The sequence below is a fragment of the Eretmochelys imbricata genome, chromosome 4, assembly GCF_965152235.1.
Source record: "Eretmochelys imbricata isolate rEreImb1 chromosome 4, rEreImb1.hap1, whole genome shotgun sequence".
Classification (NCBI taxonomy): Eukaryota; Metazoa; Chordata; order Testudines; family Cheloniidae; genus Eretmochelys; species Eretmochelys imbricata.
In genome coordinates, this window is record NC_135575.1 from 125154979 (window position 1) to 125178797 (window position 23819).

The following is a 23819-nucleotide window of genomic DNA, read 5'->3' on the forward strand; positions in this document are numbered from 1 at the left end:
TAGAAGTATAACTTTGCATTTGGCTATATTAAAACTCTGTTTGAATGGGCCCAGCTTACCAAGTGATCCAAATCGCTCTGTATGACTGCCCTGTCCTCATCTTTATTTACTACTCTGCCATTTAAGGTCCTCCCCTCTGGAATTCATTCCCCAGAACACTCCAAACCACAAATATAGCAGACTTCAGGACACAAAGACACTGGGTCTAGCTTTGATTAAGTTAATTTAATTATTAAAATTATAAAAAAAAATGGATGGATGAGAAGTAATTAAAAATGTATTAAAAATATGAAGCTGCCACTATGACAGGTGCTCCCTAAAAACCTCTGAAAGTATGCCAGTTCTTTGTGGCAGAAGTGCAGCAATTCCAGTATCAAATAGACCAAAATAGCAGTACATTCACAGACTTGCCACAACTTTTAAGTGACAATTTCTTACCATTCCAAGAACAGCAGCTGCTTTACATGTGGCTGGTACCAAATATTGAATGAGAATCTCATCTTCTGATGGATGCACCTTCCGCAATTCTGTCAGTGTGGTGTACATCATCTCAAATTGATTCCTTTCTGTAAACAAGTCAGACACTGCCAGAAGCTGTGAACATGATAAAAATGGAGTAGAAAAATCTGTAATTATCAAGTCACAAACATTAGACTGTCCCCGCTTAATATAACAACCAGAAAAAAAAATTAAACTCCTTTTATTGTAACATGGGCTATAAAAAGTTTTAATTTAAAAACTACAGTAAAATGAGTTATAGCCTAATCAGACACTGGCTTAAAAAGAAACAGTCAAACTTTAAAAAGACAAAGAACCCAAGATGGTAGAATGACATTTACACACATTTTAAAAGAAAATATTTAAAGCCAGTTCTTCTTACATACCTTCTGAAAGCAGAGTTTAGGATTCTGTATCTCTTAAATAACAGTAACACAAAACATCGGAAAATGCTCCCTGCTTTGTTTTAGGAATTATGGCTGAATTGCTTACTATCTTACTCAATGTGTTAGCTAACTCAGTCTTGAATATGTATCGGGGTGGTGCCCCAAACATATTCCTCAATGCTCTCTTCTACCACCCAGGTATTTTTACTATCACTTGACCCCTGAACAGGAGTCAAAAAACCCCCAAACCACTTGGATTGCACAGTAACTTGGATTTGAGATGTGTTCTCAATACGTATTCCACGTCTGGGACACTTCTGCCCCAGGCCAAGATTGGAATCAGTAGTGCCCACTGGACCATGCCTGTGCCTTTCATGCCCTTAAGCCCCCTCGCTTGAGGGCATAAAGTGGGCGAAGTGACCAACCAACCCTCATTTCCTTCACCAATATGGAATTCCAGTGTTGTTAGACCTTGCAGTAGCTGGGAAAGGAGGGTGGGTTGCGGACTACATATAGATAATATATCTGGAAGAGCTCCAGTCACTATACAAGTTAAGTAACTTCCCTTTCTTCTTCAAGTGCTTGTCTATATGTATTCCTCATCTGGTGACTCACAAGCAGTGGACAAGATAACAGAGACAGGTGCTTGGATTCTAACTAAAATAATGACTGCAGCACAGCTCTACCAAATCAAGCACCAGATAGAGATGCCTCTGCCATGGAATAAAGCTTAAGAAAGATACATATCTTCCAACTAGCTGTCGTGTATATGTTAGTTATGGAATGTTTCTGAAACAAACTCCAGAATCTGCATGTGCTCTTGTGTTGTATGACGTGCTAATCTGCCCTGGAGGTCCATATGTAGAGAAGGTTCTCTCTACATACACCAACAACACAGCTTCCATGTCATGACATATAGAGATGCCAGGTCTGAATGAAGTTTTCTTCCCTTGTCCTGGCTGATTAAGTCCTGAGGGAAAGAAAGAGTTATTGGGGGACTATATGGACAACCTGTTGAGCTCTACCACCTGGCCAGGTAAGGCTAACAGAGTGATTAATCCCAAATCCTGCGTGATCTTTTTCATTATTCATGGGATCAGATGGATGGATAGGCAGTCATAATATAGACCTTGAGTCCACAGAATTGGAAAAGCATCTGACTGTGAACTGGGACTTGGTCCTCTGGTGGAGCAGAAATGTTTGTACTTCTTGTTCTTGATTGCAAACAAACCTGTGCAAGGAAAATCCCACTGGTCAAACACTGACCCAATGACAGAGTCCTTCACAAACCACTTGTGGTTCTGTTAGAAATATCTGCTGGCATGTTCTGAAGACATGGCAAGTGGATTATCAAAACAGTTATTTGGTGTTGGATATGCCTTTCCACAGGTAATGGCTTTCTTGCATAGACAAATGGATCTGGTCCTTCCCTGCTTATTTACATAAAATGTTGCAGTTATAGTGTGTCATTATTCGGATGCTTTGTCCCCTGATGTGGCTGAGAAAAGCCATATAAGCAAGACACTGCTCTGTATTCTAGAACACTTATATGTAACAATCTCCTCTTTGGACCACCAACCCTGTGCTCTGAGATAGCTAGGATGGGGAGCTCATCTAGGCATCGAAACATCGGTCACTGTACACTTCACAGGAAGTGATGGGTAGAAAGCAACACCCTTACATACTTGATGTGGTCCTTCTACCAGTTTAACCACCTCAAGACTTGGGGGATTTGAATCTTCATGTCTTTATTATGAAGGTGTGGGCTATAAGAGGACTACAACCATTCCTCTGACAACATTGATGGAGTCTGGCGATTGCAGTCACAAATGTGCATAAGACCACGTCCTACCAGACAGATATGTCCTTCAGTCGTTTGAGGATTTTCTTGATGTTGGTTGATTAGTAGAGACATGTCAAATTTGGCTCAAGGTAGACAGATTACACCACAGCAAAAGTGTACCTGGGCTCTGATAAATTACATTTTCTGAGCATGAGTTAGGGAGGATTAGTCCTTGTTTATATTGAGCCCTAAACCTGTAGAATATACTCAACCACACAAGGAGACAATATACTGAATCCTGTCCATGACTTGCTAGGGAGAAGTTCCTTGAACCAACCAGACATCAAGGTACATTAAATGAGCTGCTACTGCAACCAAACATTTCACAAAAGTTCTTGGGGCTTTTGACAAACCAAAAGACACACTTTGTACTGAACGTGTGTGTTGCTGACCACAAAAATGTAGAGATTTCCTGTGTGCTGGATGGATGAAAACATGCATCAAGGAGCTCAACAGCTGCAAATCAGTCTAGAGGATCCAAGGTGGTGATTACTGAGGACAGGGTCACAATCCAGAACTTGAATTGGCCGATGAATGTGTTTAGGTTTTTAGGTCTAGGATGAGGCAGCCTATTGATTTTTGGGGGGACCAGAAAATAATGGGAATAAAAGCCCTTTCTTACAAACCGAGGAGGAGCCGCCTCACATTGCTCCTAATTTCAGGAGGGACTGTGCCTCCCAATGTAATAGACTCTCATAAGAACGGGTTCCAGAAAAGGGATGGTGAAGACAGATGGATGGTAGGAAAGTCTTGAAGCTGAATGGAGTAACTTTTCCCCTATTATCTCCAGCACTCATTGGTCAATGGAAATATGGTTTCAGGCTTCCTGAAAACTAAAGAAATGGTTCCCAAAAAGGGTGGGGAAAGGGTAAGGATCTCCCAAAACTGGCTGATGGCTCTCGAAGTGACCGTCAAATTAACTGCTTCGAGGAAGGTAACAGTGTCATGGCAATGGTGACAACATATTAAACTCAATTGGGAGGATTGGCAGACCTGTGATAGGAGTATAGTTATGATGGAAGGCATTAATCTATAGACAACTGGAAAGGTGCTTGAGGCTGTGGCTGTGCTAAAGAGATGTCAGGGCTTCAGGTGTCTCTCATATCCCCTTTTCTGATATCCCCCAAAATCAACAGGGCTCTGGCCACTGATGCCTTGATCAATTCCAGAATCTCAGGGAATGGTCTGTTGCAGCATTCAAAAGTTATGTTTTACATACATACACAGAAATCTCATCAAGTTGAGCGTAAACATGATGGCCGCCCTCCTGGCCAACAGACCAGGGATCTACAGAACTAAAAGCCATGAGGTGCTTGCAACTGCTTGAGCTACAAGCCAAGGGTTCTGTAAACTGGGGTTGTAACAACTCATATGCTCTGTTGACCAGCATAGAAGTGGACTTTAACACACTCACCAGTGGGTTACATAAGACCTTTGCAAAAGCTTAGCCAAATAACTAACAGAAGAACAGGGACCGCAAGTGCAAGAGATCAGACACCTCTAACTTTGCTCAGTCTTACAGCCATGGGCGGTGAGAAGGAATTGAGGGTCTGTTGGTCATTCCACACCCCCTTATGCTCTCAGGCTGGGGGCTCAAGGACATGAAAGAGGTAGGTGCAGCCTAACCAACAGTGCTAGCCAAAAGACATCCATTAAGTTCATGGGGCAAACGTGCACCAGACATGGAAAACATACAGACAAGCACTCAAAAAATAACTTCTCTTTACTTACCCTTTTGGCTTACAAAACCAACAACTAAAGTAAAATAAGTAGTCTTGGGGTCCAAATGAAGGTTACTGTTTACCAACATTATGAACCCAGATTTCCAAAAATGCACAATACATTATCTTTGCAGCAAGGGTGTCCCATCCTAGGATTTTCTAAGTCTATGAATAATTGCCTTTCAATTTATATTATCTTAAAAATTTCAGTGGCAATCACTCCCAGGTGCTCCGTCCCTCAAGAATCCTAGATTTTATCAGATGTTTCAATAATAATCTTAGTGCCTACTTACATCATTTGTTCCTCTGCTTTTATATTTTCTTCCTCACCATATTACAGGGTAAACACAGAATCCTGAACTCTAGTCTTAATAGGTAGGCAAGTAAAGGAAGAATTTATTCTCAAATTTATTCTTTTATAACATATTTATTTGTAACTCAATTTTACACATATTCTACTATTAATGAGTGCTTAAAACAGCTTAATATATTTTAATCAAAAGCTTTCCCATTGAACTTTAAGTTACCATTACGGATGAAGGATGTATCATTACATCAATGACGATGCCTACAGAAGTCAGTTTTTCTGTATATTAGGAAAAGCTACTTTATAAACTCTCTGTAAACTCAAACATACCATGAAAGTGCACTCAGTTATGGCACAGAATTTATTTTTTAGACTTACTGATCGCACCACTTCACTAATCAAAATGACTGGTGTTCTCTTGCTAGGATTTGATGGCAATATCCATTGACTGTACAGTTCAAGCAAGAACTGAGAGCAAGAATGTATATCAACCCCAGCCCGGTGTTTCCTGCAATGTACAATGAGCAAAGATTACAATCACTATATTCATGTTTCTTTTCAAAGTAATTAGAAAAGCAATCCTTACACAGCATCCATTTTATAAAAGGCAACATATAATTCTCTTTTAATGACTTCAAAACGCAAGAACTATTAGCACTGAAGTCTTTTCAAAGTGGCAAACGAAAAAAAAGCAACACAAGTGACCTGGAGTTAATAGGAGAGGTTGGTGGTGAAGAAGGAGCAGGCATATCATTCTCGTCTTCTTCATCTTCATCCCACTCCTCTTCTCTCAACGGAGTGATGTTATTTCCTAGCCACACGGAGTGTATAGAAACCTTAAATATCAGAAAACATTAACTTGAAAAATATTTAGCTTTTTCATAATCAAATTAGAAGTTGCTAGAACAAAAAAGCTATAACAAACTTTTCTATTTAAAAGAGGAGCAAAAATACTGTACAGTATCAAGATAGGTTTATAAAAGCTTTATACCATTATTTTTATAGTATTTTATGTTGCATATGTGTTGTGCTTATATGGCAGCAATAAGATTATGCTGTGCACCCTATCACTTCACTGAAAATACTGAACTTGTTTCTAAAAACGTATGGCATATTGAGTTTACAGGCACAACAGTGAGTTTCACAGGCATCAATCATACCACTACACTTACAGTACATTAGCACAGACCCATTAAGCTATAGCTATAACCAACTGTATCTTATCTGGGAACCAATATATGAACGAGCAAGTCCCAACTCTGAATTTTCTAGCCAAAAATACTTTCAAAAATGTTTCCTTTATTTATATTCTAGTATCAAACTAGAAACAATTCAGAAAGTGCTACTACTGTAAAATTAAAGAGGACATGGGACGGTTAGTGACTGCTGGGTCTATTGCCATTTGCAAAAGTTTAGAAACTTAACTGGGTTTAGCTAATCGCAACTCCTATGCTAATTTCAGAAAAATGCTTGTGAGGAAAGAGAATTGGAAGGTCAGAGTTTGAACAGTCATGTTTAAAACAGCCAAGGCTCAAGTAATATGCAATATTAGAGGACTTCTACTATGAGATATATGCAGTGACATTGCTGACTTCCCTTAGATAAGTCTGGAGGAGGGGAAAAAAAATAGATCAGCATGAAACCCTGATATCATTCCATAGGGTTTTGTGGGAACATCTGAATATGTGTGAATCCCATCCAGTTTGCATAACTGGATTTTGCACCCTAATTTTTGGGGCTAAATAAATCCCAAACTCAAAGTGCCAGTTAGCTGACATGTTGGGTTGAAACTATGAAAAAAAATCAGACAACACTAAAATCAATCTGACCAATGCTCATGAAAGCTGGGACAAGTTGGCTGAACGGTTAATGAATCTTAGAAAACCTGATGAAAATGTTGAGCTTATAACTAAGTCCAGAACCAGCCAGGTTTTCTTTTGTTGCAGGTTTCACTATGAAAGTTTCACACAACTCTAGAAAAACACCATTCAGTATAAAAGATTTTGAGGGCTCTCCTAAATTTTATATGTTATATCATTCCTGCTCGTGTACAGGTTAATATTACAATTTTTATGTCTAAATTCTGACTGAAAATATTACTTTAAATGTGACTTTTTTTAAAAAATCTGGATCCAGAACTTTCCATCTTCTGCTCATCTATTACTGTAATTTACTAACATTTCAAATATTCCATAATGAAACTGAAGTTGAAGGAAACACAATCTACATTAAAACAAATTATCCCCAGCCAGTTTTGCTAATTTCCATTGTGCTGTCAGTTTGCAGCACTGGGCAGAAAAATTAAGTAATGATGATTTTCAGATTTGCAAGTCTGTGTGTGTGTAATCTCACTGAGTCAGACTGAGTGTGCATTTCATTTCTATGACGCATTTTTAAAACCTTTCATGCTCTACTGTTCTTTGAAAACTAAGCAAGAAAAACCGATGTTCTGGAACATCCCTCAATATACTTCCCAGGGTAACTATAAGAAGGTCACTAGTAGTTTTGTTCAAAAAAATCATCACTGGGATTGTTCATTGTCTCTGAAAAAATGGGACGATTTCATTTGGGTACCAAGATATGAATTTAGTAGGCACTCATTGGAAATATTGGCTTCAAGTGTTAAATATTTATAGCACTGCTTAGTTACACTTCTGTAAAGCATTACATTCATATCTGGCACACAATAAGAGTGTTTGCATCAGTTTGCTCAATAACAAGTCAAAGTGATATTTTTCCCCGAGTATAGTAAGCTGAGACCAGTTTCCAAAAAGCAAGTTGTGCCCTTGCTTATCTTATCATTGATAAGTTTATGAAACCAGAAATTAGATGGAATTTTGTTGTTGTTGCTGCATAAGCCGAGTACAATATAGCTTGAAGATTCAGATACATTGGTTCTGCAATGCAGACTGCAGTAAAAACTTGTGTTTGCAAGTCATCTGAGAAACCATCTCTTGACCACCACAGAACAGCTCCAATTTTTCTAATTTAAGTTCAAAATATCATTTCTTACAATAAACTACATTTTATGTAAGAAGCTGAGTCACAATTCTGAATTTTAAAAAATGTATTATATTTTGCTTTAAGTATATTTTAGTGCTCTAAAGGAAGAGAGGGAGACTAAGGAGTTAAAAATCTTACATGGATCACAATTACAGAGGGGATTTCTGGTCTCAACCTAGACTACAAAACATGGTTTTACTCCAGTTATCTATATAAAAAGTTGCTTTAATCAGGGAATGAAGTTATTTCTATGAATTCTAACTTGAAAAAAAAAGTTTCTACACAAATAATTAGTCTAGCTAAACCAGCTTTATCTTTCCTAAGTGTATGTTTATGTTCTTCCATCCCTTCCCTAAAATTATTCAGAAAAAATACAGATTTGCTTCCTCCTTTTAAAAATAAAATAGGCTTAAAATGTTGCATTCTTGTTTGCTCTATATTGTGCAAGCAGCAGCTGTAATGATGATGTGTACACCACAACGTCCATCCAAGATATTTAACTATACTGAGGTTATGATTTTAGTTAAATTAGCTGGCATTATATAAAGCTAGACAGGACCACAACACATACATACTTTCCCTTAATCTAACCTTTTTAATATTTATAAATATTTTATATTTATATATATTATACACACAATACCCACATATAGCATTATACACACAACAATCAAGGTTATTTATGTCATGTTTTCAGGGGCTTGCAAATTGGAAATAAAATTCAATCCAGGCAGAAAAAGTGGTACAAGATCTCAGTCCACAGCTAAATAGCAAAATATTTTGTTTGGGTTTCTGATTTGGAGTAAAGGCACATAGGTGAGTGAGGAAATGAATAAAGAATGTGAAAAAAATCCATTTGGCCATTTTAATTTTTACGGATGTAAAAAATGATTCTCTCCAATGATTAATCTCTGGATAAGGATTAAATGTTTTTGTTATTTTGAGAAAGAAAAATAAGACTAATATTAAGTTATTTTAAAAATAAAGTTACTCATCATGAGCAATAAATCCTAATTGCCAGAATATTCACAAATGTGCATGGTGCATTTTGGCAGGGTCATATTTTAGACTGCAAGCTAAACTTAATTTCACAGCTGCATATTAGTCTAATGATGAAGTCACTTCAATTAAAAAAATTGAAAGGAAATTCAACAAACAAACACCCTACTCCAGAAGATCATTTATTTCAATGTGTGAGGCTAAATTGTCTATATTGCATCTCTAGTACAGTGCTAAACACCAGAAGTTTGTATAATGTGTTTATACAATGAAAAATATTGTAATGCTTAGCTTTGTTGACAAAATTACTTGAAACATGTCAAAGGCATGTCATTAAGGAGTGAGCCAATGACATATTTGAAGATTTTACAAAAGAAATTAAATTGGAGTTGAAGAAAAAAAAAAAATCAGAAAAGTTAACTTGTGAATAAACTTAATTTTCACTCCATAGCACACACGCACACAAAAAGCTTTCCTGGCCAAATAAACTCACCTTGGGCAGTAATATTTTTGGACGTAAGTGTGACAGATATGGCATTTTTCAGCAATATCCTTGATACACCTTACTGAATTAAGTTTATGTATCTTTGGGGTCCATTATTTTAAATGAATGATTTATCTATTATCATGGGCCAGGAATGTATGTAACATCTGGAGTGGGGAAATGTGACAGATGTCAGACTTGGGGGTACAAAGGATTATGTTGCATAATGTGCCAGATAATAATGGACTTTTGGAACAAAAAGTGTTAAGTGGTTTTCCTGGAGACTATCTCGGGGAGGTGAATGCAAATTCCTGGTTACACAAAACCCAGCCTTTTGAAGCTACGCCCTTAGAAGTGGACTATTGTTTGCTACCACCTGTTACATGAGGCCAAGATCAAATGACCAAGCAGCATCAATGAAAGGCTGAACTATTCATGGTAGTTCTTATTCTGAATCTGAGACAGTTATGAACTTATAGCGATGGGGTGAACTCAACTGTGGGTTTTGAAGGACTGACTTCTATGAGAGCCTGAGGCTGGAGTTGGGGTAACCGCTTGTAAGCTTTTTAGCATGCATGCAGGTTATTTTTTGTTTTTAAATGTGCTTTATTTGTAATGGTTTCACCTTAAGTATAAAATGTACTTGCATAGAAAGAGCTGTGTGGTAACTTGTAACTATAGCAATTATGCTGTTAGTAGCTTCTGGAGAGAAAGCAAAGCACAGACACTGGCCAAAATGGAGGCAGGGAACTGTGTAGCCTGGAAAAACCCAGGTCAGGAGGGAGAGACATGTAGGTCTCTTCTCAAGAGAGGTAATGACTGTGGAGCTATGAGACTAGAGTGGGTGTCCTCAAGGGACCATGGAGGTGGAATACGGGTGCAGTTGCCCTGAACAGTGACAAAAAGTACCAAAAATGGTATTTTGTAATAGAAGTTCCTTCTCAATCAGAACTTTTGCATTGCTAGTCCTTCAATAAAAATGTTGGTATTGTCATAGCTGTAATGATTTTCTTGTAGGAAATACAAATGCCTTGCTAATGGACAGTAATATGACATCCAGCAAGTTAAAATATTCCCAACTAATAAAGGGGGAAACGGGTCCTAGAGACAGACAACATAAGTCTGATATTTTCCATATCTTACTTGGAAATACTAACCTGGGCAATTTAGATCTTTTAACAGTGACAGAAACCTTATTCAAATATAGTATTTGAAATTGAGACGTTTTTGCTAATGCATATGTGCCTTTTTAAAATGGAATACTATTTTTCCAAATGGAGTTTAAATTTAGTCATGGAATGAAATATTTAAATTATGCATTTAAACATCAGAATTATTGATAAGGCATTATACTTGGTGCTAACAAGTATTTAATGAATCCTGGTGGAGAACTTGTGCTCCCTAGCTAGGAAATTTATTTACAACTCAAAAAAAACTTCACTTGTTTTGTTTTCAGTCAGGATTTAAGATTGTCCTTAGTTTACTAAATCTAAATTGGATGTTAAGCAATGCTTCTTAAACTGGATTTTTGAGAATAAAGACAAGAAAGTTTTAAAAAGTTTGGGCTTGATGTATTAACTTGAACAAACCTGTCCTAGTTTATAGCCCATGTTTCCCATTTCTCGCTCAGTATTGATCTGCAGTAAAAGTTTTTCATGGCTGATAAGACCACCTAAAATAAAAAGACAAAGGACTTTTTAAACAAATGCCCAATAAACCTGAAAACTACTTTTTTTCTACATTATTTGTTCAGAATAGTGTATATGGTAATTCCTGTAAATGTTTTTCTATCACATATAAGAAAAGTTACTTTTTTCAGCAAGCAGCCATCATTTCATTCACTGCAGGACTGAAGAATTATTGGTATAAATGACCATTGCACACATACCTGTGGTAGCAGGAGAAAGTGATGGAACAGGGTCCCATGCTTGATAAAAATGGTGAGTGGCAATATTATCCCTTTTAGATATCATTGCTTGGATTTCTTGTTCCACAATTCCTCTGATAACACTTAACTTCCTCCCAAACCTGAAAGCTCAGAAGAAAGCACATTAATGGTTTAAGATGATGTTTTTTCCAACATTTGCCTATAAAATTAAGTATGAAAATTACTAGTTTACTATTCTAGCTGCATATTCACTTAGTTGTTTTTAAACAAGTCTGAAATTTTGCCTGAGCTTAGGGTTTACTGTGATTAGGATTCTTTCCATATTTAGCTTAGAAAAACATGAAGACCTTTGATCAGGCAACTGCTATGCCAACAAAAGAGATTTAGCTATATTTAAAAATAAATGTACTTGTAGTATAGTGTTTCATTTTGGGGTTTACAAAATATAGCATGTGTATGTATACGTACACACATATATATCTATATTATACACCACATGTCTACATGTTACTGGAATAACCTATCTTGTACAGAGCTTGATAGAGAGTTATCAATATACATTCATGTGCTTTCAGAACAGGTGAAATAATACCTTGTATCCAGAACTTTTAAAGCTTTATTGCGGGGCTGCTGTTCCAAGCAGCTAACTGCTGGATTGCCTGCAACTGGTATCGTCATTGCACTCAGCACCAAGGAGGTTATGGCTTGTACAGCAAGAACATTAATTTGAGTCCTCTCTGTGTCTTCCTGTAAAGTGAACATACTCTATGTGAAAGTGAAATTGGAAAATCATAAGTTCCACCAAAACCAATGTAATATATCACTTGATGCTACAGATGTTCTCTCAATACTCCAGTGGAAAGCAACACCACAAGGACTTTGGCAATGTTTCTGGTGAGAGTGTAGATTACTTCCTGACCAGAAATCTGGCCGCCACATCAATCTCCTGATCTATGTCGTAGTTTGCATGATGCCTCATACTCTTTGGGAACTAAATATAATTATAAGGATTTAACCTACAATCTCGTGACAGAGATTTTTTCATATTTCCAGAACCATCCACCTACTTTCATGTTGCGTCTAAGTTCAAATGGATCCATTCCCAAGTTTTTGCGATCATTTCTTAGATCCTGATTAAGTCGCAACAATATAATCCATTATAACCAAATGATATACATTTGTGCTCGAGTCAATAACTACTGTGACAAATATGACAATTTCCTGCAATATCCTTGTCAAACCTTATTGAATTATGTGAAATTTTACTGTATTAAGCTTATATATCACTGTGGGCCAAGGATTGTATATAATTTCATTGGGGAGGAGACCACAGCCCTCCAGGAACTAAGAACTATAATTAAGCAAATTCACTCAGGCTATAACATTTGCTAAGAGGGACCATCACCTTGGGAGACTTGCATACGCCAGTTACAACTGGATTCGCTAGAGAACAGCAGACCAGAAAAGAACTTTTGTACAAATGAGTTTAAATTGACTTAGGGCAGTCTTTCTGATCCTACAAATGGACAGGACGTTCTGTCCAAAGGGAAGGCCCCAATCCTTAGGGAAGGGTTGGAAGGTCTGACAGCAATCAGAGCCCTTGTTGGACATTGGGGAAGAGAGGTGATCTCTGGTAAGCTTATTAGCTAACAATCATGTAGGTTCTTTTATTGTTTTTATCATTTCCTCTGTAGTACTTTCACTTTAAGAAAACTGCTACTTAAGACATTAACAATTTTTTCCAATTTTTGCTGTATTCAGCAATCTTTGCCATTCTATACATTTCTCTTAGGTACTCATTTCTTCAATTTTAAAAAAATTATATGGCTACCACTGCCATAGTATCAGAGCATCCCCAATCTTTAATGTATTTACCATCTGTGAAGTAGGTAAACATGTCCCCATTTTATAGATGGGAACTGAAGCACAGAGAGACCACATGACTTGCCCAAGATCACAAAGGAAGTCTGTGGTGGGCAGCAAACTGAACCTAGATCACCCAAAGTCCCAGGCTAGTGACCTAGCCACTGGCCCATCCTTTCTCCCCATTCTGCCTACACAAAGCCTCTCCTAATTCATTCATATTTATTCTTTTTAGTTTATATTTATTTTCCAATACATTGTTTGCATTGCAGCACTTTGTAAATGTTCAATTTCAATAACCTTGTCTGTTAAATATGCTGAGGTAAAACATATTTAAGGGTCTTATTGATACAGTACTTTCAAGCAAGTGCAGGGAGATGGACCACAGAGCGGGTTTTTCCATCTATGACTTCTATGGGTTAGTTCAGGATACAACAGCAACAGAGACCAAGCTACATTACACATCCTGCTCACTTTGTGATATAAATCTTACAACAAACAGTATTGTATCAAACTACTTTTTAATACTAAAATAGGAATAGAAAATATCATGTGCAATCTGACCAAATTATTGTTGCTGTTGGAACCTTAGTGCATTTCCTGAGTCTGATTATAAAGATGCAGCCTTTTTCTGATGCAATAAGAGGTTTCCTGTAATCTTTTAATAAAATTAAGCATCTGTATTATCACAATTAGGGTTTGAAGTGTATTTCTTTCATTCTTCTGTAACTCAAAAATGGTTGAACTTTTTTCTCAAACTTTCCAAAACCATTCACCTACAGGCAGAGACTTTAGCCCAGAAGGTAAATGTTAAATATAAAGGAAATCATCTTGCAGTATTACAGTGGGCAAGGGTCCGCCTAACAGAATAAAAAATTACCAATAAGGAAAAGCATTTATACTACATAAACATGTTACTGAATGGCTTTACCTCTTGTTGACTTTCTTCTTGGTCCATTACAATTGGTTGAGTTACAAGCACACCAAGGAGAGTAGCCCAGGTCTCTTCAAACTGAGTACGGCTGGTCCACCCTATGAATGTATTCAAAGGTATAAGGCTATTTACTACTTCAATGCAACTATAAACTAGCGCTATTACAAACATGAAACAACATTTTAAAATGAGATGCAATTTCCACAGATATAATTTCACACTGGTTCCCTTCCAATTTAAGTCATTTTTATAATTGTTGTAACTTAAGTTTCTCCAATTCTATTTTAAAAAATGTCAATCTCTTACCTAAACTGGATTCTGAACATGCGTACTTAAATGATCCTATTCTGATTTGTTTTTCAGACACAATTATAGTTTTTGATCTTCTAGTTTAAAAGCAATAAAACCTCAATGCACAAAAATTTGAGAACAGGGTTTTCATAATACCACACCAAAAGCATCCAAAAATAGATCCCTGACTACTAAAGTTTACATATAAAATAAATAAAATATGAGAACATTCTTCCAACTAAGCATACAGAGTAATCAAGCAGGATACAGACTTACATCATAGATTAGTCAAATACATCCTCTTCTGTGATGTGTTATCAAAACAATGATCTATTTTAAGTACACAGAGAATTTTATGGTGCAGCCTTGCAAATCTCATTTGGTGGGAAAGACCCATCCATTTTACTTACCGCCTCCATTGCTCTTTTTAATGAGCCTTGTGTGATATTATCTGATTAAAATATGACTATGAAGATCATTGTTGCTACCACTGCTATATAATTGCAACAAATCTTGTACAAAGTATGTCAAGTAAGGTGTCTATGGAAAGGTTATGATTTGCTGAATAGGATTACGCTATTTGTATGCATGTATCATTTTTGTATCTGAAGTTATGAATATTAACTATGTACCTGTATTTCAAATTTATTTGGGCATAAGCTTTCGTGGGCTAAAACCCACTTCATCAGATGCATGGAGTGAAAAATACAGTAAGCAGTATATATATCACACCACATGAAAAGATGGGAGTTGCCTTAACAAGTGGGGAGGGTCAGTGCTAATGAGGCCAGTTCAATTAAGGTGGAAGTGGCCTATTCTCAGTTGACAAGAAGGGGTGAATATCAAGAAGGGGAAAATTACTTCTGTAGTGCTAACAAGGCCAATGCAATCAAGATGGATGTTGCCCATTTCTAACAGTTGACAAGAAGATGTGAGTATCAGCAGAGGGAAAATTACTTTTTGTAGTGTCCCATCCACTCCCAGTCTTTATTCGGGCCTAATTTGATGGCGTCCAGTTTGCAAATTAATTCCATTTCTGCAGTTTCTCATTGAAGTCTGTTTTTGAAGTTTTTTCAAGAAAAAAACTTCAAAAAACAGACTTCAACAAAGAAACTGCAGAACTAGAATTAATTTGCAAACTATTGAAATAATTTGAACTTTTCAAGTTAAGTGGGTTTCCTAGGAAATACCTGGAGGGGAGGGAAGAGAGGGTTACTCACCTTGTGCAGTAACTGAGGTTCTTTGAGGTGTGCATCCCTGTGGGTGCTTCACTGTAGGTGTTGGTGTGTCCCAGCGCTGCCGACTGGAGATTTTTGGTAGCTGTGTGTGGTCAGGGCGCGCATGCACAGTTGTGCCGCCTTGTGGTGCTGTTAGTGCTTGCGCATCCCGGCCCTCCCCGTTCCTTCTCTACTATAACGCTCCTATTTAGAACTCCGGAATAGAGGGGAAGAGGGTGGGTAGTGGAGCACCCGCAGGGATACACATCTTGAAGAACCTCAGTTACTGCACAAGGCGAGTAACCCTCTCTTCTTTGAGTGCTGTCCCTGTGGGTGCTCCAGTGTAGGGGACTGTAAAGCAGTGCCCCATTATGGCCAGTTGGGTTCCGGAGTAGGTTGGATAGTCAATGATAGTACTGTAAGACCTAGTATTGCACCTGCCTCAGAATCTTTTGTGACTGCGGAGTGGTTTGTGAATGTGTGTACTGAGGCCCAGGTTGCAGCCGGGCATATTTCTTTGATTGGTATATTATGCAGAAATGCTGTTGAGGCAGAAAAGGCTCTCGTTGAATGGGCCCTAATCCTCTGTGGGGATGCTATCGTCTGTTGTTGGTAATATTTGTACGCAATTTTACATCCATTTCGACAATCTCTGTTTTGAGATGGCTGTGCCTTTTGATCGTTCTGTGGTGGATATGAAGAGTCTTGGTGACTTACGGAAACGTTTTGTTCTATCTAGGTAGAATGTTAGTGCTTGTCTAACATCTAGTGCGTGTAGCACGGATTCCTGAGTAGACCGATGTGGTTTAGGGTAGAACGCAGGTTGATTGATGTGGAATGATGAAGTTAACTTATGTGTGGTCTCAAAGTCACTTTGTCTTTAAAAATACAGTGTAAGGCGGATGGGCCATAAGGGCCCCAAACTTGCCCACTCTGCGTGCTGATGTGATCACTAAGAGGAACACTACCTTCATTGATAAATGTAGTAGCGAGCAGGTAGCAAGGGGTCTGAACAGGGCTTTGGTGAGGCTCTTAAGTACGAAGTTAAGATCCCATGCTGGTGTTGGTTTGCGGACCACAGGGTACATGTTTTGAATTCCTGTAAGGAATCGTTTGGTGATTGGATGAGTGAAGGCTACAAATCCTTCTATCTTGTGGTGAAATGCGGATACGGCTGCAATTCTTGGAATTGTTTTGGATCATCTATCACCTTGGTTGAAGGGAACATGACTGCCTCATCTGGTGATGAAGAGGAACTGCGTTTCAGCGACAGTTCTTGTGTATCATCCAACTTCTCTATAGCTTCCTCAGGTGCCTCCAATGGATCTGTGGCTGTCTCTGTAGGAAGTCATATTTCCTTCCTTTGAGGGACGTGGGTCCCTTGCATTTGCGTGCTTTATGTCACCCCTGGATCCCAGTGTGGCCATTGCATTGGGAATGGTAAGGGTGGGCAAATCCATAGGTTAGTCAACCATGGTGGCATGTCTCTGCGCAGGCATGTTTTAGTATTTGTAAGTGATGGTTGAGGTTTGGCACCGGAGGGGGAGGAGTGACCTGAGTAGAATACTCCCTCCTCCATATCGTCTTCCTCCTCGCTAGAGAAGGTTTTGGTTTATTGGCATCAACGGTACCGGGGAGTTGTCAGTACCAGGTATAGAAGCCCCTGGTGTTGATGTTATTGGTCTGATCGGGGCCGGGGTCACTGGTGCTGTATGTGTCTGTTCAGACACTTGCTTTGGTACCGACCTCTTGTGTGTCTCTTTAATCGGCGCCGATGTGGCTGATTTCATCTTTATTGATAACTGCTCCAGTGGAGTCTGTACAGGAAGGTTACATCACCGCTTTAGGTATCGGTGGCACCAGGTCCTTCCTTGGGGTGGATGATGCTGTGAAGGAGGACGTAGTCTTATACCTTCCACTCGACTCCTTCTCTTTATCATTTGTGCTCACGGTGCGGCTCGTGCTGGATGTGCCCAGAGCATCCAACGTTCTAACCCTGCTAGCCACTGGCACCAAGGGTAATGATCTTGCCAGAGATAGTTTTCTCTTTAACAGCTCTTTCTGCAAGGGTGAGGCATCCCTTTTCCTCGATTTTCTGGAGGTTATGGTGCTTTCCCTATCCAGGGAGGAGGTTCCTGGAGAGTCTTCTCTCTGGTTCTTATTACTGTCTGATGGAGGAGTAAGAGATTTTTCCATCAAAATCATTTTTAGTCTCAGATCACTCTCTCTCCTAGCTCTGGCTTTGGCACTGGTACCAAAAGTCTCTGATCAGTGACGCCGGGATGCAACGACTCCTACAGTGGAGCACCCGCAGGGACAGCACTCGAAGAAGAATGCAAGTTTCCTACTTCAAAACTCACACTTTGGAAGCTATGCTGTGAGGAGGGGACCCTTTATCTGCTGATCCCCGGTTAAAGGAGGACAGATTAAAGATCCAAACAACATAAAGACGACACTTTCACATTCACAGGGGCCAGTAAGCTTATTAGCAGTGTGCAGGTTCTTTTCTTGTTTTAATATGTTGCAATGCTTTCACCTTAAGAATAAATGTACTAGCTAAGAAAGAGCTATGTATTACAATTCTGAGCTCAATTTAGTGCTCACTGAATTACAGTAATTCTATCCTGCTCTGCAATACCAACTATTCCACTTCACTGACTATCATTCTCTGTGTAGAAGTACCAAAACTGAATTGTTTGGGTGTTTTTTTCATAACACTGATATACATACATACATACTCCCCCACACCTCGCTCCCTCACCCCCAATTAGAAAGAGACCAGTGGATTCATTTTAGTTTGGGAATTAAGCAGTATTTGAACCCTGCTCTCCGAAAGGGAAAGACGAAATCATGATCACAGGATATTTTGATTTAGTTTCAACCCAGAGTAAGGTTTTCCTATACTTCATTTTTGCTTTTATAATCAAACCTAGTTTATCTGAAGCTCATATACTCAAAAGTTATGTATCTGACACAAGGTCAAGTCCTCCATCATGTATCAAAGACACTAAAAATGTCCCACCACTTATCCAGATTTCTTTCTGTCCTCCAACACATTTGAGTAAACAGTGATGGTCTATCATAAACATAGGTTGTTCCCGGATCTACATTCCAAACGATGAATTTACATACTTCTGATAGCTAGAAAGAATAAGTATTCGAAAGAACCATAAACATGTTGTCTACCTACCCAGTGTATTAATGCGATAGATGAACTCTTTAAAGATTTCTTTTTCTTGAAGAAATTCTACAGGGATTTCTGGAAAAGCTGTACCAAAATCACCTGCAGGTTTTGGTGACCAGCCTAGTTTCCAGACCTGTTGGAATATAAAAAGGATACTGATTATTTTAAAATAGTAAATGTTATATTAATCTAACAGCTATGATCATCACATTTGGAATTAAAAATAGCAAGATACCAATAGTAAAGATAATCCATCCTAATGCACAATGGATTTGTAAAAAGATTCTAAATTCAAACAGTACTTTTATGTGCCTACTACATATTTGACAGTGTTTTTCATGGTATTTTAAGCATGTGTTACACAACCTGCTAATAACTCAGTGAAAATCACTCAACTCTTCCAACAGTAACAAAAACAAGTGGATAATCTTGTTACTAAAAAGCGTTTAAAAACTTTTTTTTGTGACCGTTTCTAGTAACAGACTTATTATCCTTCTTCCTCTTTACTGAAAGTTGTCAGACACGGAAATTTTTGGTAAATAAAAAAGCCAAGGTTTCTTTTCTAAGTAAGTATCTGAATGTGGTAAATCCCATACTCTTCACTTAGAGACCATACAGCACATCTCTCTCTCTCCACACTGGATTGAGTTTCAGAAGTTATTAGATCAATTATGAATTTGGTCTACCTGAGTAATAGCGCATAGTACTGACACTAGGCCAGTAAAAAGAAAGAGGTAGTGCCTTGTAATAACCAATTAAATTAGACATTTAAAGGATTCCATGTTTGCCTTAAAACCGGAACTGTGTTATTAAGACATTATGCACAAAACCTATATTTAATGGCTAGAAGCCCATCTAGTCTCAGAGGACCCAAAAATCAATGCAACCTTACTCCCCCTAAGGCAGCATTTTAAAATGAGATGTTAAATTTAATGGAAATAAGTAAAACTTGGAAGTTCCATGTTTCACACACCGAACTGACATCAGACAAATCTCACATTATTAATCTGGATTACAGTGGTGCCAACAATGTGCAAGGTGCTTTCCAAATACAGGGAGTCCTCAGACTTACGATGCCCAATTTACGTCGGACACCACTTACGACACGTTTCAACTGACTGCCTGTTTCGTCCCTATGATGCTTGTTTCGCCCTTATGGCGCCCCATTTGCATAAAGTTTGCTTGACATACTTCCTGGTTGCGCTATACTGGTATGGAGCTAGAAGGGGTCACTTCTGATTGGCTTCGAGGCAGAGGGGTAGCTTGTTGCTGGATAGGGTTGCCACTTGTTTTTGATTGGCTCCCAGCCCTAAGCTCAGCCAATCAGAAAGCTTGAAGAGTGATTGGCTGTGCCCTTCTCCCTGGCTTTCTGAGCCTGTGTTGCCAGCATTCAGAGCAGCATATGTGAGTTTGTGTGTTGATTTGAATGCTGCTTACAAAATACAGTGTACAGTAAATACATTGATGTTGCAACATTAGTCATCTATCATTCATTTAGCACAAAAATCTGGGTTATTGTGGTAAAAACAGTGAATCAAGCCTTGGTTCAGGAACCAATCCCCCCTTCACACCATTGATTCCTTGGGAAAAGCGATTTCGTTTTACAATGCAATTCTGAGGAACGAACTGTTTCGTAAGTCCGAGGACTCCCGTATAACTAACGCTTTGCCCCAAAAGACAGATTATAAAAGTCAAACACCACCACTCTCCCCCAATCCCTCACAGAAATCATATACTTTTAAAATAAGCCCTTTACCTACCCACTATTAGTTGACAGTACAATGTAAATGCTTTTGAGGGAAGGATTTGAAGGAGAGGTTGTGGCCTCTCAGACTAAATTAAGGGAAGGTATTCCACATGCAAAGGGTATCAAAAAAAAGCACAAAGTGAACAAAAATTTTTGACTCAAGAGGAAAAAAAGTGTTCTCTCAACACTTTGTGGCATCCAGGTTGTCAAACACCAGTATATGCAGATTCAGAAACACTCTCCCCCACAACAGCTCAAAACACTTCTGATAATTCTGCTTTGTACTTTTAATCAGAGGATTTTAAGGTCCTTTAAAAATATTAAGAAATCTTGCAACAACTCTGAAGTATTTATCAAGCCATTTTACAGGTATATTAACTACGCACTAGCACGGCTAACTACCTTGCCCAGTTCAGTTAGCTAGCAGCAAATATGAACAGAATCCAAGAGTCCTGATTTTTTCTAACTACTGGAACCGTTTCAAACAAACGAACAAAGAACTCTCAAAGGATTCCATAATTCTAACCAAACATCTCACTCCACAGAAGATATTCATATTTGAAAATATTTTTACAGCTAGTATTGCCAGGCGCTATTTAAAAAAAGGACAAAAAGGGGACAACCAAATCTGAGTGTAAAGACTGAAGATCTAGCAAATTATTATATTCATTTTATCCAAAAATGGCCAGTATTTTTCATCTACTATGAAAACAAACCATAATGCACGTACCAAGGGAGGTACTCTTGTGTAACTGTTTACTAGAGGCAGTCTACCCAAGCTGACGATTATGTTCTTAAGGACAGGAGTGAGAAATGCTGGGATACTGTTGTTTCTCTTATGTCCCAAAGCCAAGACAGTCTGTAAACACTCCACCATTTCAGCCACCATTTCACAAGATGCTGTAATATATTTTGCTTCTGAGTTGAGAGAAAAACAAAAGTTCAGTGTAAAATATTGTGAATATATACAAAACGCATACAGATCTAAAGATGCAAGAGGACACAAAAACTCCAATAAGCATATTTCTAACCAACTGAAGTGGAGTCTCAATGTCAGATGAGCCATATCATCTCAGTAAATCCTCTTCCCACACCCAGACTTGTACTCATTCCCAATACAGTGCACCCTTCAAATGACAAGTTAATAGTTTTTACACTATGCAACTTAAGGTTCTCATAACACTTTTCAAATAGTGTTCCATTGACACACTGTCAGTTAAATTGCTTTAAACTGGAAATAAGGAGGAAAATCTGGCAAATTTTCTACAAACTATGTAAAACTGCATGGAAACTAGAACTTCACTGTTTACTTACTCTGAACATTTGAATCAACTTCATCCCCATTGACCCCTTTTGAAGTATTCTTCTTCCTTTCTGGACTAAGAAGCTGGTTTCCAGGTTCAATTGCAACTAAATTAGATAAATACAGAGAAACATTTTCATTATAGGTTTTTAATTATATTTCTCAGTTTTAATCCTTTCACAAAATTGTCAAAGCAGCACTTGTATTGGCAAGATATTTGACAAGTTCAAAGGTAAATAAAAAATAAAAAGTTAACTTCCACAGTGGAAACACATTTGGAAAAATAAAAAATTCTAAGGACAGTTAGAGAAAATTCTGCATTTCTTCAGGATTCTTAGCATAGGATCAGTGAGGTTTGCTGGTTTATTCAGAAGCATCTCCCATATTTGTGCAAATTTAACTCACCTGCCTCTATTATAAATCTGACACAATTAATTAGGGAGCAAGCCTGTGTCACATACACTGCAGAAGACAGCAAATTCCAGAGACCAGGCTGCTGTAATGTCAGGCAGCAGCATTCCAAAGCAGCTTGAAGATCTACACTTAGTGGAATCTGTTCATGTATTAAATGCCATGACAGTGCCTGCACAAGAAAAAGTTTTCCATTATATCAAATTGTCCCCATATGCAAAAATATGAGATCAAATTATTTTTATCCACATAATTACATATATTTGCAGCTACCAAAACTAGCAGAATTCATTTTTCTTGTTACAGTAAATTAGCATGGCACTAGTTCAAAAAGTTCCAGCTACGAAAAAAAAATAAGCACTATATTGAGTAAACTATCATGTTTATTCATCTTCCCAACAAGCCCCACAGTGCCGCTCTCCGAACTGCCAAGACCTTCCTGTCCCTCAGCCAGATTGCGGTGAGAAGTCTCCCTTAAAAATTTTTTTTTAAAGATTAGTTTTTCTTGTCCCATATCCTCTGCTAAATTCTACCTGATGTGTAGAATATACACAAAAGAGTAAGCACTGAATGAACTAATATTGGAAACTGACGCTTATACATAAACCTAGAGCCCAGAAATGCTTCTAGACCTGCAGAACTCCCATTGAATCTTCAAAGTTAGAGGGAAATGGAACATATTTGTAAACATTCTGTTGCACCTTTAATTACACTCACTCTCTTACCTCTAATGACATTACTACAAACTTCAGGATGTCACTCTCTTTGTCAGGTGGAATACAGAGAGATGCTGGTAATTTAGAGAGTAATAACAAATACTGAGCCAGTGCACGAGAGAGTTTCATCACAGTCTGATACACCATTGTGTCTCCTATAAAATAAAATGTCAGGGTAAAATCTAGAGGCTTGAAATAAAAATCATCATGGTTAACATTTTCTTTAACAGACAAAAAATTTTGGGCAAAATATTTTACTGCTGAGAATCTTTGATCCCATTAGAGAACTGACTTATTGTGACAACACTGTTATACAGTACAATAAAGAGAATAAGACCTTTATTTTGTATTACCAAAAATATCGCTTAGCTTGCTCCAATAGGCTGAAGTCTCAACTGGCTGCAATGGCTGAAAAACTTGATGGCTGGCAGGAAGTTTTTGAACAATGTTACACACATGGTCTAGGGTTACCCTATGGGCAGTTTCAAAGAGGCTGCTCTTTTGATCTTCTGAGATTTCGTTCATGCCAAGACTTAAACAGGGAGCTAACAAGCTTAAGTTGAACTCCTGAAATCACAAATGGTACATAAAGGTTTAGAAAGGACACATTTTCATGGAGAAAGGAAATTAAAGCAGTTGGGTAATACTATGCAAATTAATAGAGCAACATTATGGAAGAGCCACTGTGATTGCTACAGTTAAGGTTGTGTTCTGTTTCATACTTAAAACTGGATTCCAACTTTATTTTGTTTGGAAAATGCCATCTGTCCCAAATTTGCAGCACCTAATTTGCATAAAACTAGAGTTTTCTATGAGTTTTAACTGATTGCTCTGTGTGTGTGTATGGGCGGGAGGATGGGGCGGTGACCTGGGATTCCACTGGTGCTCGAGGGGGGAAAGGCCCAGGACACTGCTGGTGCTCAGGAGGTGTAGGGGCAGTGACCCCAGACGCCGCTGCTACACTGCACCAGCTGCTGCCGAAGTCATGGAGGTCCTGGAAAGTCACAGAATCCATGATGTCCAT

The 23819-nt window shown here is 38.2% G+C and overlaps 1 protein-coding gene across 2 annotated transcripts in view; it reads right to left on the reverse strand.

The window, feature by feature from the left end:
• The window catches only part of HTT (huntingtin), a 178356-nt gene that overhangs the window by 21627 nt on the left and 132910 nt on the right, over positions 1 to 23819 (reverse strand). The window contains exons 48-60 of one of the 2 annotated variants that reach the window (XM_077815892.1): positions 23149 to 23362; positions 22805 to 22950; positions 22074 to 22251; positions 21680 to 21775; positions 21096 to 21283; positions 18625 to 18751; positions 13924 to 14024; positions 11722 to 11876; positions 11130 to 11269; positions 10831 to 10913; positions 5461 to 5591; positions 5134 to 5263; positions 439 to 594 (exon numbers count right to left, since the gene is read on the reverse strand). In XM_077815892.1, the coding sequence (XP_077672018.1) occupies positions 439 to 594; positions 5134 to 5263; positions 5461 to 5591; positions 10831 to 10913; positions 11130 to 11269; positions 11722 to 11876; positions 13924 to 14024; positions 18625 to 18751; positions 21096 to 21283; positions 21680 to 21775; positions 22074 to 22251; positions 22805 to 22950; positions 23149 to 23362 (1845 nt within the window). Of the gene's footprint in view, positions 1 to 438; positions 595 to 5133; positions 5264 to 5460; positions 5592 to 10830; positions 10914 to 11129; positions 11270 to 11721; positions 11877 to 13923; positions 14025 to 18624; positions 18752 to 21095; positions 21284 to 21679; positions 21776 to 22073; positions 22252 to 22804; positions 22951 to 23148; positions 23363 to 23819 lie in introns of those variants that run through there. The other variant, XR_013346010.1, reaches the window with a different exon arrangement.